Below are 19,191 nucleotides of genomic sequence, written 5' to 3'. Positions count from 1 at the left end.
AGAGCTGAGTATGATTGCCCGTAGAGGCTATGGCGGGGTAGCCATACTATGGAAAAAAGAAATGGATGACAAAATATCAGTAATGGTTGATGGGAGCAATAGAATCCAGGTTATACAAATGGAAACTGACAACACACCCTTATGTCTCATTAATGTATACATGCCTTCTGACAACAAAGATATGGATAATGAGTACAAAGATACTCTTGCACAAATGCCAGAAATAATAAAAAAAATACAGGAACACTCATGATATTCTGCTATGTGGAGACTTGAACGGGTCTATACATCGATCAAAAACATCTCATGATCCTTTATTAAAGAAATTTTTGGCAGAAAACTCACTGGAACTAAACCAAGAATACCCAGAGAAAGAAACCTTTTTCCATCATAACGGAAAATCTTCTGGACAAATTGATTATTTTTTCTCAGCAAGTAAAGACCTAACACAATATGTACAGATATTAGATATGGAAGCAGAAAACACATCCGACCATGTACCTGTCATAGCTACAATCAAGAGAAAACTAATTAGGAAACCCAACAAACCAAAATCAGTCATTGTAAGAACAAAATGGGAAAAATGCAATCTACAAAAATATCAACTGACCATATCTGATGGAGTGGAAAAAATACTCCAAGCTAGTTACAAAAATATAGAGGAGGACATCACATCTATAGAAAATGTAATGCATAATGCATGCATTGAGGCTATACCGAACTACAACAAATCAATAAGAACAAAAAGCACTGGGAAATCCCTTTGGAATAAAAATATATCAGAAACATCAAAGAATACTAAGGAAAAACATGCCTTATGGAAACATGGAGGAGCACCAAAAGACAAAAATAATCCTCTAAAATCACAGCTAACAGCAGCCAAAAGGTTATTACGAAAGGCTCACAGACAAGCATATGCCTCGCAAAGAGAAAAATTGGCAAACCAGATAATGACAGCATCTTCCTCAGACAATAAACTCTTCCACAAATTACTGAGAACGCAAAGGTCAGATGGAAACCGATTTACAAAGACGCTACGAAGAGATAATCAGACGGCTGAAACAAACGAGGACATTCTTCATATGTGGACAGATTATTTCTACGAGCTATCAAATCCAGACTATAAGCAGGATTTTGATTACGAAAAATATGAGCTCTCATCTCTTCAAAATACAATAATCGAAAAGATAGAAAAGGGGAAAGCTAAAATTGAACCAATAAGAGAGGAGGAAATACATGATGCTGTAAAAAGACTTAAAAACGGGAAATCCTCAGATATCGATGGAATCTCAGCCGAACACTACAAAAACGCTGAGACTTAGCTTCTACCGCTCATATTGCATATCCTCAATACAGTAATAGAACAACTTGATATCCCACAGGTGCTGAAAGGAGGAATAATGACACCAGTATTGAAGAAAAATAAGGACCGTCAAAACCCAGCAAACTATAGAGGAATAACAGTGACCAAAATCTTTACTAAAATCCTTCAGAGTGTACTCAAATCAAGAATAGATATAAAGATCCACCAAATCCAAAACCAGCTACAACGAGGATTTACGGAAGCAATACCCATGATATTTGCCGCATTCCTGGCATCAGAAGTTATAATACAATCTAGTGAAGACGACCAGGAAGTCCTATTACTAACCTTAGATGCAGAAAAGGCTTTTGACAAATTGGAACATGAGATTCTATTCAACAAGGTCTACCACTATGGCATTGACGAGAGAAATGAGCATTAGAATTAGATGGGACGATCTTGTTTCTGACAAAATATCTGTCAACCAAGGAATTCAGCAAGGAGCAAAACTCTCGACCTCCCTATACAAATGCTATAATAATGCCATTCTAGATAGTGTTACAGAAAGTGGATTAGGATGCCATATGGGGACAATAGGCATTGCTACACCTACATGTGCAGATGACATTTTAGTACTAGCAAACTCTGAATGTGAACTTCAAGGCATTATGGACATTGTATACCACCATACACAGAGGGACCTGGTCAAAATCAACCCACAGAAATCGGATCTTGTATGCTATAATACCAGACAGGACAGAGTAGTAAACATTGGCAACTCTCAGATAGGTAGGAGTGAAACTGCAAAACACCTAGGTATAACCAGAAATGAAAAGAATACAATTGATATTGATGAAAAACTGAAAGTAGGAAGGGCCACTATTTATGGTATGTTAGGAGCTGGTCTCCATATAAGGAAAGGTTTCTCTCCTCTTGTATCCCACAATCTGTGGAAGGTATATTCTGTTCCAAAAATGACATATGGGCTGGAGGTCATGCCAATTAAGAAAAAAGAAATGGACCAAATGGAAACAATGCAACGGAAAATCTTAAAGCAGTTACAGGGCCTTCCCAATCAGGTAGCCAACACAGCAGTCTATGTACACATTAATTGGAGCAGTACCAATCCGTATGGTGATAGACAGAAATATGCTATCCTTGTTGATGAACATAATAAGAAACAATAACTCATTAGAATTTCAAATCCTGGAACGTCAAGTTGCAATGAAAAATGAAAAAAGCAACATATTTATAAATAGAGTAGAGGAAGCTCTGACAAAGTACAGGATGGAACCGGTTGAGAATCTTATGAAACACCCAAAATCAAAGGAAAAATGGAAAAGGATAGTTAGATATCATCAAAATAAATACTGGCATGAAATATGCCTTGAAGACCAATCCAATAAAAAGACACTGACATATCTTCAAATACAGGAAAACCCATCATTTATTCCGCATAATATCTGGCAGTGTACAGGAAACAACCCTACAAATGTGAAAACAGGAGAAATAAAGAGCAGGCTAGAAACACGAATGTAAATGCTTCAGACAGTTAGGTCTAAACACAACAAGAATATATCCGCAATATGTACATTGTGTAATACAGCAAATGAAGACCTAGAACACTTCATACTCTCATGCAATAGGCATACGTACGTATACACGTGAAAGGCACCTCCAGAAAATAAAATTATACCTGGACAACTTAAAAAATGGTCTCTATCAGAACTTAGTTAACTGTAACATGCTTGTACAAATTCTGATGGACTGTACTCACAAAAGCATTAACTACGGATTCCATATGAAACATCAACAATACATAGAGCTAGAAAACCTCACACGACTGTTCTGCTACGACATGCATACCAGTAGAATGAGGCAGATGGCAGGGTAGGGGTGAGGGTGTAGTGACAGTTTATGTAGAAGCATATTATTTATTAGAAAAAAATAACGACAATCCGGCTGGCTATTTACCTACATGTATCGTTTATTTGGCCATTTTACAGCATAGTCAGTACTTTAACATTCTCTTTTCCTGCATATTTACCGCATAGTGCTTTAGTGTACCTAAATTTTAAATATATCTACATATTCTGCAGATGAACGCATATCCAATATTAACAGTATGTCCAAAATATAAGACATTAACATTTAGTGCTTTCCTATAGACTGCTATAAAGCTAATGTATATATTCGCACACCTAGCATATTATAAAATTAGCAACTAGTATTTTAAACATGGAGCAGTGAAGATGATCACATCCGTCTTAATCGTAACTGCACTGTAATGTACGATGTATATAATATGTAAATAACAACACAGTATTTGTGCAGCACGCTTTTTCCGTTCCCGTTATATATATATATATGCATGAAAGGATCAATCCCGAAATCCCGAGCTTAAAAACACCCGATCCCGGAGTCCCGATAAAGGTCTGACCCCCCTATACTGTATATAGAAAGTTCCTGTCCCACCCTAATATATTCGGAGTATTATATACTATACTATATTACGGTTCGTTGGGGATTAGTGCTACCTTTTGGTCTTAATGTAAACCAAACAAATCATCACAAACAAAAAAATAAATTGTCAATCCAGGTTGGAATTTTGACTATGTGATATTTGAGACCAACTAGAACGCATGCATGTATTTTACGATGCATTCAGTTTGTTGGTTTAGAGAGGTATGAAGAGAATGTGATGACAATGGTTAGGCAAATCCCCTACCGCCTCCAAGAGTGGCTAGCATGTAAATTTTAGGTATTTTCCCTAGTGCTGCCACCTCTTATAATAGTTTCTTTTCAAACAATATATTTCGTAATTTCCCCAATAATTTTTCATTTAAAGTATCACTTGTGATAAGATTGCAGTGTGACAGAGTTGCTGGTATGTAAAATTTAAGCTGGTTCTAGCAGTTGGTCTGTACAAAATGTATGTTATAATTACTAATATGTTTTAATGCATTGCTACATTGCACTTGGTTTTCTGTGAGAGTGACCATTCTAATGTTTTCATGCTTTTTTGTTATTGTTTGTCACAAAATTTACAGAAACATCTCTGATGTACTGCACTTTACAATGAAACAACTGATGAATGGTGACTACATTGTAAATGGTGAAGAGGGTTTTCTAATGATTAGGTTGCGCATGTAGTCAGCCGTATCTAGATGACATAAAAACGTTAAAAAATAGTTAAAACCTTAAACTGATTGATATTACCTGAAAACCCTAATTTATATGGTTTACATGGTGTAATACTGCTTATATTGATAATTAAGGGTTGGCCGCCCTCAAAAGCCCCTCAAACATGTTTAAACCAGACGCATCCTCTTATTTTTAAAGTACATTTTTGAGATACATGTATATGTCACTTTTACTCAAAGTATAAATAACTTATTCTAAGCTAAGTAGGTTAATAAAACACATTTAATTAATTTAGGATAGTCAGTTCTCGTACCATAAGTCAGTAGATCTCTCCGGGCACTCCGGCTTCCTCCATCATTAAAAACTGACTGCAACGAAATAGCACAATAGTGCTGAAAGTGGCATTTACACCAATAAATCAATCAATCACTCCTGTCTGAATAATTCATCAATACATGTAAATGAACAAAATTTTGTAGACTGGCTTATTAAGAACAGTTGGTATATGAAATTAGCCTTCTATCAGACTTTGCATAAAAAGAGGGATGCCTGGTCACCTTCTGTTAAATTTTTATTAATTTTTGTATAATTATTTACAAAAAGACCAATGTACAAATGTAAAATTCAAAAGATAAAAAATGTTATCCTGATTTAAACACTGAAAACATTAGGAGTTAAGTGATTCTCTCATCTCACACAATATTTGCACAATGACTCATCTCAGTTGTGTCACATTAGCTGACAGCATTGTACTACATGTATTAAAGTAATAAAACATAATCATGGTATCAGTGTTCTCCCCAGGGCCTTTTAGAATCATGGTAATGTGATGCTATCTGAAATTAGTTTCTTATAGATAGTGTTATGGATTTGATGCTATAATTTCTAGGAACAAGAAGGTATTTCATAATCTCCTGTTTACCAGGATGATATAAGAAATTTCTGAGGAGAACAATGGATATACATTAATTCACATGCATTTAAGAATGTTAACCAAATTGATGATGAGAATTCCTTATTGATAGGAATTGAATTAAATTTCATGTGAACACATCAGGATGAAATGTTTGCTGTTTATGAACTTAGTATGAAACCTAGAGGATAAAGGATACAATAACATACACAGTCAGAGCTCAGATATAAATAAATCTAATTTTACTTTTGACTTATAAATAGAGGTCCAAGTTGTATGTTCTATGTATTGTCTCCCTTTATTTCAAAATAAAATATGATTTCAATAAGTCAATGTTTAAAGGAAAAAATATTTGTTTCAAAATATTGCAACTATTGCTTTCTTCAAGTCAATAAGTTGTATGATAAAAAACATAACTTCAAGACCCTTGAAATTGTGAAAAGATTGGGGATTTTTTTCCAAAAAAAAAAACTTCTGAGAAAAATAATTGTAAGTTATGAACTTTTCAGTATAACTTGCAATCAACTTTAATCATACACCATTTGTGAAAAAATTGTTTTGGTAATAAAAATTGAAACCTAGTTTATGTCTACAGCTTAATTTACAATCCAAAAGTACTATTAATTCAGTAAATTGTCAATTATTAGAGTTTTTTATTTATAAACATGATCAAATGACGTAAAGTAATGTCCCCTTAATTATTAGAGTTTTTTATTTATAAACATGATCAAATGACGTAAAGTAATGTCCCCTTTCAGACAGAAAATATCAATCTTCATTTTAAAGTTCTGTCCTTAGTCTTATCTGGAACATTGAAAAGTATTGGAAATTAATTTTGTGACAGTGTATGAAATTTGCAAAAATTACCTGTAGCCAATGATTATAACATGGCTGCATATGATTGCTCAGACATTCAGTAGTTGTAGGCCATTATAACTGTAGGGAAGTGATTTAGGCTCCTTCCTTTGTCCTTGAAGCCTTCTAGCTTATTTTGTAATGGCATATTTGGATGGAGTATTTTCTTATAATTCCTTGTAAAAATCCCTAAGAGAGTCCAGTCTTTATGCCTTGCCACAGGCCAACCAGCCATGGATTGTAAAATTTATATGGGTTATGTAAGAATTTCTTAGAGTCTTAGACAGGCCAATATAATCTATACAAAATTTTCCAAAAATTTAGCATCAGGTGACTCAGGCCTGTTGCTGCAAAAGTTAATCTTGAAGACTTTAACACTTTAATCAGTTGATCAGATTTGTGATAGCTTTTGCAATTTTGATAGATCTATGAAGGACTAGAGATGAAAATAAATCATAATTTGTGTAAGATTTGAGCTGTAAGTGACTTAATGATGCATCCTTGACTTTTTATCATTTTTACAGAGAAAAAGCAAATGAAATCAATATTGCCTTACCTGTACTAACTTGTGAACCATACTTTAAATAATCATTTAACATGTTTGATACCATTCAGAATATTGTTTTACTCAACATGTAATCAAAGATCTCAGATGAAGTTTTAGTAACACAATTTTTCTTTAGCCTGTATGTTAGACATTTGGAGACAGTGAAGGCAGCGTAAACTCTTTGCCTAAAGCTTTATATTTTAGAAGGTAGAAGACCTGGGTACTTCATATCTTGTATACAGATGCCTTATGAAGTTATGTTATAAAGTTTCTGTCTGGTATATGTATATGTCTATTGTCCTTGACATGTTTGACCTCATTTTCATGGTTCAGCTACTGCTTCATGATCTGTCTCAATTATTATGAATGATAGAGCATAATACAACTACAGTGTACATGTATATTTGGTATAGAATCTCTGCAAGATCTACATGTCCATCAGTCATGCTTCACCTGATCTTCACCTCATATCATGGATGATTGATCAAGGTTCAGCTTTCTTGTTCAAGTCTGCATGTCAGATACATTGTACTATAAGCAATAGGTCACCTGAATAATGTATTGGTGTATTGAATGATTTTAAGATGTACAAAATTTGCCAAAGCTAATCTGACCTTGACCTCATTTTCATGGTTCATTTGTCAATATTATATTTTGCGGGGTTATCATACTCAACAGTCTAGATCTGTTTCTAAGATACTATTTATAAAAGGTCAATTATTTTTGGTGTATGGGTTTTTGATAGTTAAAGATGTTCATTTCATTCTGGCAGAGATTACCTGACCTTGACCTTTTTCATGGTTTATTTGGTGATCATTAAGTTTTTGTGGTAAGTTTTGTTTCTCAGATACTGTAATCAATATATGTCAACTATATATGGTGTATGTAATAATTGTAAGGTGTATATGTCTGTCTGACAGAGTTCAGCTGACCAGTGTTTGCTCAACTCCTAATGCTGCATGCTTAGCGTAGAATTAGCAAATGACAATTTTTAAGTCTTTGGTTTGACCAAATCAAGGATTAGGCCCACAACCGTGTGCACTCAAATTGAACTCACTACCATGAGAAGACTGCAGGGGTTCTTCTTCTGTTATGATCTTTGAATGTTATAAAACTAAAGTATAGAATTGTGATTCTGCTGACCAAGGTGAATCCTTAATAATTAGCAGTCAAGATGCTTTTAGATCATGTACATGTACATAATATGGAGTGAAATCAAGATTGATTAATTGATTGATCATGTTGATTGATTCTTGATGTTTTAAGCTCTAGCTGGCTGTATCAAGGTGATAGAAATTATGATAAAAGTTTCAGTAGTATATATACATAAATCATTTGTTGATCAACAAGTCTCTGCCTCCAGCCAATTAAGCCAGTTCAACTTCATGTGACATAAATAATTACTATATCTTATATTTTGATGTACATGGAGGATGTACCTTAAAAAAATGATACAATTTCATCAAAAATGAAAATAAAAATGTATTATTTTTAAAATCAAAAAATGTATTTTGTTATACCTGCTTTATTTTCCAAGGAAATTGACTAGACATGCTAGAGGAAGGGTATATACGTCAAAGGTTTTTATCATGTTTAAATCATCTACGAAAGTAAATACAAGTAGGTAACTATAAACTATTGTAGGTGTCAATGTAAGGATAGGAAATATATACAAGAAATAAGGTTCGTCTTAAAATTGACCTTCAACTTACATTTTTGTACTCAAGTAAACAATAAAACTATTTTACATTCTTATGTATACATATTTGTATTTATCTGTGTCAATTAAATTTAAATTGTTTGAAAAGGTAGGTTGATATATGATCAAAATGTTGATTAAGTTCTGATTATTTTTTAAATAATTAAATCTACAGTTGAACTTTATGAGTATACATATGAATACAATTTTTTAAACAATAGGTTAATTTCAGCAAACTGGCTATGACAGAATTTTTTTTATGTTGGTTCAAAAATAATTAGTTCATGTTTACAACATACTGTGAATTATAGCATAATTATTTTTATTCAAAAAGAAATGATATTTATATTTATGTGAAAATAAAGAATAATTGATCTATATAAAAAAATTATAAAAGATGTGTTATGATTGCAATCGCCAATGAGACAACTCTCAACCAGAGATCAAATGATGTAGAAGTTAGCAACCATAGGTCTTCAATCTATTTAGTACTAGAACTATGTGTATTATTGAAATGCAAAAATGAAGATATAATGTACATACATTTGTATATATGTACACAATGTACAGGTGTAGGCCTGAATCTATTACTTTGATTAGCTTGATATCAGACATATACATGTAGTTTGAATGGATTAAATGAATTGATAAATGTATAATGTACCATGCAGACCTTAATAGAGTATTAATATCATAAAACATTTAATGTATCTGGGTTACTCTAATGAAATTGTTTGTTTGATCATTACCTTTGTATAGCCCTTATACTTATAGGTTGAAATTTAGGGGAATACATATGGCAGGGGGGAATACATATGGCAGGTCATTTTCATGGTAGAGTAACAGTCTTTTTGTATATTCAAAGGAAGGTATCTATTGGTAGTTACAGTGTTTAACAATTAGTTAGCAGTTAAATTGAAATTGTAGTAATATAAGTATATTATATAAGGTGATATTAGGTCAACAGGAAAACGAGATAAAAATTTCTAAAATTTTACAACAAATCTTGAATCAACATCATCTATTGTAAGAATGAGGAAAAAGAAACCTTTTAATTTCTTTCAAAGTTTGATTATTTAGCATATTTATAAGTAAGTTTAAAAAAGTTGTTGTCTTTGTATAGAATGATTTTTACATGACCCATGATTTAGGTTTATTACAATTTGTATTGTAAGGGATAGATTTTAATAATTTTTTGATGGGATGAGTCCATAAGGTGTGAATAAAATTAACAATTTGAGCAATGATTATTTTACTCCATGTTAATTGTTTTTAACCTAGGTCGTGTATGTTATTCAAGTTTCATCACCTGGTACATGTACCTTTCAAAATTTCCTAATTTGGGTTTGTAGTTGATGATACAATCTATATACATGTGTAGGAGGAGTAGAATCTATAGACTGATTCACTCAGCAGTTTATACAGAACTAAATCTTAAGACTTGATTTTAAATGAACTGACTTCCTAATCAAGCCTTACCTTATTTGACAAGGATTACAGTTTTAATTCTGAAGGTTGCTGGTTCTCAACAGGTACAACAGCTTCCTCCACTAATAAAATCTGGCCACCATGATATAGTCAAGGTTGCTGAAAGAGGTGTTAACAACAACAAACAAATAAACAAAGGATAGAAAAACTAAAGGAAAGTTAGAATGCTTATTTGGAATCTGTACTGCCAACAATTATTTATTGATTAAAGCCAGTCTGACTCAACCCATCCCCCACTATCTACTTGCATTTGTAGGCAAGTAGACAGTGTGGGCTGGCTTCAGTCAGACTGGATTAAAGCTTTTCCTGAAGGGTTTTGTCAAAATTTTTAACAGTATGGGTTATAAATATTATAGATAATTCCAACTTGGACTGTCCCAGAATTTTACTGTTCTGCCATTGTGAGAATTAAACACTTATAAACACAGTAGTTAATTATAAGATGTACAGCATTTTTTCTGAGAAATTTTAAAGTTATTTTATTTATTGTTCACTTATACATATACATGTTTTGTTTTCAGAGACTAAATTATCATGCCTGAGGTGGGAACAGAAGATTTTGTTGATGGATTTCCTCGCAACAGCAGTGATGATCAGTTAAACAGGGGACCAGAAGATTATTTACGTTATGAACATTATAGACTGGAAACATTTGACAACTGGCCTGTGACTGCAAATGTAGATAAATATTCCTTAGCCAAAAATGGATTTTGTTACCTTGGTGATGGTGACAGGGTGAAGTGTATCTTCTGTAATATTATTCTTAAAAAATGGGTATGTGGGGACAGTGTTGTAGCTGAACATAAGAAACACGCTTCTAATTGTCCATTTATCGTTAATGCCGAAACTGCTGGAAATATTCCACACCAAGAGGATGTTAGATCAAACAATCGACCCATCAATCCAAAACATTCTGAATATAAAAGCAGGGAAATTAGATTGAGGTCGTTCCAAGGTTGGCCATCAGATAAAAAACAAAAACCGGAAGATTTGGCTTGTGCTGGATTTTTCTATTTAGGTAAAATATCTTTTAAAAAAAAACTCTGAGGTTTTATTAGTTATTATGTATTAAGAATATCTTTATGATTTAAATTAAAATTATAGTTTATGAGAAGCATATTAAACATGTACATGTAACATTTGCCAGTATGAAAGCAATATCTTAGGCTCAGCAATACACAGTTGGACCTTCTTTTAAATGTTTGTTAATCAATACCTCTAACTACATGTATGAGATCTTTATTAACAGTCATGTTTTGTAAAGCTAGGTTGAAATTTGTAGCAAATAAATGTACCAGTTCTACAAACTTTCATTTTTTGTTTACAAATACTTTTTAGTTCACATGACTTTTAAGGGCTATTGTAATCTATTACTATAATTTGCCATGAAAAAACCCTGTTAATTTACATTGACAAAAGAAGTTGAAACCTTGAGAAAACAGCGTCTTTTCTATAAAATTATGCAAAATTGATTAATTTATAGGTAGTGATCGATAGTATTGGTATTATTTGCTTTTTATTTGGAAAAAATTTGAAAGGCCAAATAAGACTAAAAATTTACCTTTTCTTTAGTCAGTAGGATTTTAAATGTGTATGTCTCTATTGAGAGTTACTTATAGTTTAACTTTGTAAAATAATTGTTTTCTTTTTCATTTAGGAACTGGAGATTCTGTGAAGTGTTTCCATTGTGGTGGATTGTTACGGTACTGGGATGATCCAGATGTACCATGGGAAGAACACAAACGTTGGTTCCCAGCTTGTCCTTTCATTACGGAGAATGGTCAAGATTGTCAACAAGCCTTAAAAAAGCAGAGATCTGAAACATATCGGATGATAGCAAGGCGAAATGGATATACCGAAGACCTACTGAATATTCATAAAGAATATGTGATAAGAAATGGATGTAAGAAAATGTCCTTCAGTGATATCATTCTCAGTCAAACATTAGAAATCTTGGTAAAAACTTTTGAGTTTCTTCCTTATCTTCAACTATATTAGCCAGAAATAGAAGGAATTTGAAGGACATACCAAATTAAAATATGGTCTGTGGATTTTCCCTTTTACCTTAGTTAATCTATTTTCTGTATGCATATGGACACATGTTGGGGTTTTTTTGCATGGGGAGGAAATCGGGGATCTCAGCATAAAAATTTGGGATTAGAAATTCAGCTTGGGTTTTAAACCAATCCCCATTATTAATTGATTCTTCAAAGAAGAAAAAATCCCTACCTTTACTTATATTTTCATAGAAAAATCATAACCCATTTATATATTTACCAGGTATCATACTTGCAATCTGTGGCATTTTATTTAGGTGTTAACCGCATGTGATCATTCATATCATTTTATAAAAAGATCAGTGCATAGTTTTTAAAGACATCTTTGTAGAAAATGAACATTTATTACCCATTGACATATTAATTTTCTATTGTTATATTACCTCTGTGAAATTGCATCCCACTGATATAGTCAACATTTCCAAAAAGTGACCCATACCTGCAGCACATCTACCTTTATATAGGAAGAGACCCCGATGTATTTTACCCATAAACTAATGTTGAAATATTTTTGGTTTACGGTATGAGTGAATACCCGGATTACAATTCAATATATGTTCCAGAAAATGTGTTAAATCCTATCCTATCATCATGCAATTAACTCATAGGATATCAAATATAAAAAGAACCAAAAAGTTGGGGTAAACACAGGATAAATCATTTTACAAACTGCTTCCCTTAACAGTAAATCTAAATATCAATTTTCTTATACACCATATACCAAAATGACTTTCCAATCATCTAGTTTTTTGGTTTAAGTAGAAAATAGTTGACATTATACTGACCAAACAGATACTAAAAAAAAATTGATGCAAATAACATGGAATATAGTCATTGGAATATTTTATATGTTTGAATCAAAACTTTTGTTTAGATGTTTCAACTTAATGAAGCTGAAATAAAGTGTTTTATTATTTCAAAATATGAAATTTATTAATTATATTTGAAAGGAAAATAATAAAAAAGGAGATGAAAGTAAAGTTTCTAAAAAACCTAGTGATTTGTACATTGTAACACTGCAGTATTTATATTTTTGTAGTTCCATGCCCTGAAAGTTATGAAGACCTTGTGGATGAATTAGAACAGTTGAGAGTCAGCCAGGAAACAGAACCATCTACCCAGGGTGCTACAGGTTACACATCTGGTCAACCTCCTGTTACTCCAGGTATATGTCTTGCCTTTGGTTAATAGCTGTGTACAACTCTTAAAACATCTCACAAAAGACAACAACTTCATGTTGATCATTGAACTATGAAAGGGAGGTCAAGGTCAGGGGACTCCAGTCAGATAGACATACCTACTTTACAAATATTTTATGGACTTGATATATAATCTATCCTGAAATTTTCGTGTGTGTCTAATTTTCACTGTAGACATTGTACTGTTGATTTAAATGAGTTGTAAAAGGTGTAATACCACCAAATCATAGTACGTCATATCAGGTTGCATACAAAAAAGGGTCCTAAAAAATATTCCCTTGAATTTGACAGTTGTAGGAAATTAATCTTATATTTCATTGCAGTAAAAAATTTCTGAGTCATAAACATATATCTTGGGTGTTTCAAAGCACCATTCTTTTTTTATATGGTGTTTCTATAGAATATTTTGGAAACTTGAGGTTACATGGTTACTAAAGCTTGTAAACAGGAAAGAAAGGGGTGGAAATTTGATTGGTTAACTTCCAGTGATGGTTATTATCTTATATGCAATGAAATGTAATGTGAAATTTTGTCTGTAGTACTGGACAGGATAAAACTTTACTCCTGCCAAGTATTTCTTTATTTGAAACAAAGATAATTCTGCACAATTTTTTGAAAAGTGCAAATTGAACAAAGACTAATAGAGGAAAACAATGGTGGTATTACACCTATTATGCTGTGAAATGCAAATAATATTCACAGTAAAAATTCAACTCCCATCTATAAAAGGCCGTAACTGTGAACAAAATCTGATGCAAAAATAAACCAAGTAGTTGATTTATTATTCATAGCAACCGAGAACTTGAAAAGACTGCTGCATATTTATATAATTACATTACATGTAGGTTTCATAAATAACTGTACTTTTGATTGGCTGAAAGTTATCATGAGGCATTCCAATATCAACTTGTATTTCTTCATAATATTCATCATTCTTGACAGCACATGCTTCTCATGACCACAACACATCAATGCATAGGAAGAAAACAAAATTTGCTATAACTTGTAATTTCATGGTTGTATATCATAAACAAGTAATTATACCGGACGCAACTTTATTGCGTAGGGTATAATGTTTTTGAACGGTCTGTCAGTCCTGTTCTTGTCATCTCAACATCTCTGAAACCATACTACAAGATTTCATGAAACTTTGTAGATAATAAGGACATACTATGTAGATGTGCATATCGACAGAAAATTATGATTCTGTTTTTTTTTTCGATGAGTAATGCCCCTTTGAACTTAGAATTTTGGCCTAAATATACTACTGCAACAGTTCGTCTTGGCAACTCCTCTGAAACCACACTACAGAATTTCATGAATCTTTGTAGATAATAAGGACATGATATGTAGATGTGCATATCCACAAGAAATTTTTATCATTTTACTTTTGTAGCAGTATGAGTCTTTGAACTTAGGAATCTGTTGAGATTTTGTTTGCCCAGTGACAATGTGAGGGCGTGGGGGTATGTGATCGTGCTCACAAAGGTTCTTTAATTATAAGAATAGGATGCTTCTTTTTGTAATTTTATATGGCTGTAAAAGCAAAATGTACATCGGTCAAAGCTTTTACACCTCAATAAAGTTACAAGAGGATGCATTCAATTCTTAAATGAATTGAATTGTCATGTACAAAAATGTTTAGAGCAAGACACTTAATATATAGATTTGTGGTGTTGGGCAAAGTCTTCAGTACTTTGCAGAATGTACATGTAGATTTTACTGAGTGAATGTCATCAGTACAGGTAGATTTCACTAGACAATAAGCATCAGTACAGGTACATTTCACTAGACAATGAGCATCAGTACAGGTAGATTTCACTAGTGTTGTGTTACTGTCAAGCGCTCAGACGATTTTTTAAAAACCAGACTGATCAGGGCAAAATTTACGAAAATTTACAGTCGCCAGATTTTCAATTTTCTAATAGCCTAAATGGCGACCAGTTATGAATTTTTGATCACTAGACAATGAGCATCAGTACAGGTAGATTTCACTAGACAATGAACATCAGTACAGGTAGATTTCACTAGACAATGAGCATCAGTACAGGTAGATTTCACTAGACAATGAGCATCAGTACAGGTAGATTTCACTAGACAAGCATCAGTACAGGTAGATTTCACTAGACAATGAGCATCAGTGCTGGTAGATTTTAGCAATCAGAACTCATTTATACACATGTGGTTTTTAAGTCAAAACATAACAAAGGTAGATTTAAACTGTCAGTACATATAGGTTTGTTGCAACTTACAGTAATTAATAAGAACCTGTACGAGAAAAAACAGTGAGGTTAAAAGTTTTATTATTATTCAGTTTAAGCCATTAGCAAATTAATATGCCTGTGTTATATACTGTTATTATTACAGAAACCCCTGTGCAAGATCAGAAATCTAAAGGCAAAAGACCAGACTACAAGACACAGAAGAGTGCCATTCAGGCAAATTGGATCACAGATGAGAGATTCCAATGTAAAATATGTCTAGACAATCCTGTTGAAGTTTTATTTTTACCATGTAAACATGTATGTTGTTGTCAAAATTGTAGCAATAAGTTGAGGGTGAAAGAATGTCCTATTTGTAGGGGGAAAATCAAAGCAATTCAACCACTGTATTTTGCCTAATGATATAATTTATTAATTATATGTTTATCCTTAAAAAAATGTTACATTTATTTTGGTAGTGCAAATATTTTACATAAAATTGTTGATTTATGATTGATGTCTTTCATATTTATTAGAAAGTATAAACACACGAATGAGTAAAATATAATTCTCACTGTAAAAAAAACACCTTAGTAGTTTCACATAAATGATATCAGTTATAACATATCATTGGAAAGGTTTTCATCCACCTATTTATTAAACTGATAGTCTTTGAGGTTTTTTTTTTTATTGAATCCTGATATGAAAAGTAATCATATTTGTGGAACTTCTATGCATATTTCACCTTTCTGATAATTTTAAACAGTCTTACTTGATGTTGATTATTGTATATAAAGTGACAGTAACTTATTATGTACAACTTTTGCCCTTAGTTTGCAAACAAAATCTAAGCCAGAAATACAATCATTTTATTGGTAGAAATTTAATGCTTTATTTAGTTTTTATTGAAGAAGTGTGGAATTTTAGCAATTTTGTTGCTACTCTGAAACTAATTTATCAAAGAAACTCACTATATATATCACAGAGGAAATCTAGAACTACCCTCTCATATCTAGTCAATTCTTATAAATAAATAGTTAAAGGGCATTATAATGATATTTTACAGTACTTTATTGCTTTTCCCTTATAAATAGTCAATTGTCCAATTACTTTTTTTGTTTCAGTTTAAGATTTTTTTCAAATAAAAACAACACTGAAGTAGGATAAATTTTTAGCACACAAAATATTTCACTACTGGACAATGAATCAATCAAGCTATGGTTTCATTATTTTTGTACTTGCTATCTTGTTAGATATTTTTATTCAAAAGGAATATACATAGACCTGAGGATTTTGTCTTCCATTTGTCTTGTATTTGTGATAAAATGTATTTATATTAGTAATGATGTTACAAGCTATTAAGTTAACTGTCATGAGAAAGATTTCAGCTTTACAGGTTATAAAGTAAAGCCTCCGGGTGCAGGAGTTTCTCGCTGCATTGAAGACCCATTGATGGCCTTCGACTGTTGTCTGCTCTATGGTTGGGTCGTTGTCTCTTTGACACATTCCCCATTTCCATTCTCAATTTTATTTTAAAGTAGTGCCTTAAAATCTCATTTTCAGCCCTGAATTAAATCTTGTAAGATACAGAAAAATAATAATACCTATTTACTGATTTTGGAAAGCATCAACTTTGTAAAAACAATATGAAAATGAATCATTAGAATGGATGCATCATTAGACATCTATACAACATATGACCATATTAAAATTTAGTTTAGTCAGTCTAGGCTGGCTGACATTCAGGAGTCTGTAATAATGTCCTGGATGTATGAAATTTATAATATAATTTATAATATAATATATAGTTATATTTTCTGTAGTGCTTATCTAAGCCTTAATCAAAATATATAAGTTTTATACACAATTACATTATTGTAATAAACAGTTGAATAGAAATTATGCATTCATAAAACGAGTTGTTTTTTTATAAGCTTACCTTGATCAAAAGTCCCTATGAGCTATTGCCATCACTTGGCATCAGTCTGTTGCTGTCATCGTTCAGTGTCTGCTGCCATCTGAGATCTGTTCTCTTTGTTAACATTTTTTTTAAATCCTTCATCTCTGAAACTGCTGAAGTGATTAGGACCAAACTTGACCACAATCAACATTGGGGTATCTTCTGTCAAAATTTGATCCTGGACCAGCAAACATAGCAACTTACTATAAATAGAACAAAACCGCAGGTTTTTTGCCTTATATGCAACATAATACATAAAAGTTAGAACAAAACTGACAAAGGTAAAATTACCAGATCTTATTCTTCTAGAAGTTTTCGGAGAAATCTAACAATCTATTGTGGGGTTATGTCAATATCTAAGCAAATTTGGCAATCTTGAAAACTACTGAGAGTATTACTGTAAGAAAGAGACTTTAAATATATAAGAAAAAAATTATCAGTATGACAAGATATAAAAATATGTCTGCTTAGCCGAAATAGTCCGTTGATTCCTTTAAGGAGTTATTGCCTTTAAATGAAAAATTTACCCATTTTGTTGCATTTTTGGCTATTATCTTGAAAAACAATAGATAGATAGAGACTTCAAACATCTAACATGTAGACATATTAGGTTAAAATCTTCTTCATTGTGTGAACAATGGCTGACTGTTGCTCATGATTTTATTGTTGCATATGTTTGCCAGGGAATCCAGGCTCATGAGAGCCTCTAGTTAGTGTTTCTCAACCAATTGGATAAAGACCTAAGTAATGAGTGTTTTTGGTCTCACAAGATCAGAGTGGTGTTTTCTTTGTGCAACAATTTCCTATTGAGAGATAGTTAAGGTAAAATATTTCAGACCTTACATTTTTGTAAAATTTTACACTTTGAAGATATCCAAAACTAAAATAATCTGATTGAAGTACATATCCTGTTTCAAGGTTACACTTGCAAAGATCGGACATTGCTCCATTCTACTTCAGATTTTTTTGTAATGCTACACTCATTGGTTGAGATGATAATTATCAGAACGGAAAGTCGAAAGGAGCCTGGTTATTTTATGTTCCAATTGTACCTGAGCAACATGACGGATGCCACATGCGGAGCAGAATCTGCTTGCCTGAGCACCTGAGATCCCCCCCCCCCCCCCCCCCAGGTTTTTTGGTAGGGTTCGTGTTGCTCAGTAGCGTTCTTTGTTGTATTTTGTGTACTGTTTGTCTTTTCGTCTGTTTTTGCCTTCACATATTGTCAGTTTATGTTCGACTTGTGAGTTTGAATATCATTTTGTATCATTTGCCTCTTTTTTTTTAGATTCATCTATGTTCAAAGGATCGATACTTCAATCAGACTGGAATTAAAATTGAACTAATATACTCCAATTCCTAGGGTGGGGCTATATTGCAAATACCAAGTTATTATCTGTCCATCAACAATTTTTGATAACTTTATTTTTGTTGGGAACAGCTAAACAGGATGACTTTATAGTTAGTCAGCAGCTTGACAGTGATGAGTTGTAAGGTGTGAGCACTTTTCAGATCTTTCCGACACCTATTTTCTGTTTGCTGATGGTTTGAATTTTTCAATATGCTGAATGAAAACAAATACTTTCGTCACACTTTTCTCAGAAACAGCACATAATGACTTTATAGTTGGTCTGCAGCTTTGATTACTTGTTAGCGCTTTTGAAATCTGTCGGACACACCATTCCTGTTTTTTGATACTTTGAACTACTATTATGGGGGTGTCCTCGACAGAACAACGCTACATCTTGTTTGTACCTAGAACATAATATAAAATAATATAATGTCCTTGTTTGTACATAGTTTTTTTCGTTATACCTCCACACAG

At 32.5% G+C, this 19,191-nt stretch overlaps 1 protein-coding gene across 7 annotated transcripts; it reads left to right on the top strand.

Moving 5' to 3' along the window:
- The first annotated feature begins 3,858 nt into the window (after positions 1–3,858).
- LOC127725698 (E3 ubiquitin-protein ligase XIAP-like) lies at positions 3,859–17,321 on the top strand. Of its 7 annotated transcripts, none has more exons than XM_052232867.1 (5): positions 3,859–3,988; positions 10,471–10,967; positions 11,607–11,852; positions 13,046–13,171; positions 15,573–17,321. In XM_052232867.1, exons 2-5 carry the CDS (start codon positions 10,484–10,486, stop codon positions 15,824–15,826), a joined length of 1,110 nt encoding a protein of 369 aa, XP_052088827.1. In that variant the 5' UTR covers positions 3,859–3,988; positions 10,471–10,483; the 3' UTR covers positions 15,827–17,321. The 7 variants fall into 7 exon arrangements, with proteins under 7 accessions (XP_052088827.1, XP_052088834.1, XP_052088828.1 ...); XM_052232874.1 differs by having other exon boundaries at positions 3,859–4,013; XM_052232868.1 differs by having other exon boundaries at positions 3,859–4,064.
- Positions 17,322–19,191: the final 1,870 nt, after the last annotated feature.

This window comes from Mytilus californianus, unplaced genomic scaffold (genome assembly GCF_021869535.1).
Source record: "Mytilus californianus isolate M0D057914Y unplaced genomic scaffold, xbMytCali1.0.p SCAF_15, whole genome shotgun sequence".
NCBI classification, from domain to species: Eukaryota; Metazoa; Mollusca; class Bivalvia; order Mytilida; family Mytilidae; genus Mytilus; species Mytilus californianus.
The sequence above is the reverse complement of the archived record's forward strand: the minus strand, read 5'-3'. Positions and strand labels throughout refer to the sequence as shown.

Bases quoted from the DNA above. Each gene is read 5' to 3' on its own strand.
- LOC127725698 (XM_052232867.1), top strand. From the start codon at position 10,484: ATGCCTGAGGTGGGAACAGAAGATTTTGTTGATGGATTTCCTCGCAAC. The intron at 10,968-11,606 runs GTAAAATATCTT...TTTTTCATTTAG, and splicing joins TGCTGGATTTTTCTATTTAG to GAACTGGAGATTCTGTGAAG. The intron at 11,853-13,045 runs GTAAGAAAATGT...ATATTTTTGTAG, and splicing joins ATATGTGATAAGAAATGGAT to TTCCATGCCCTGAAAGTTAT.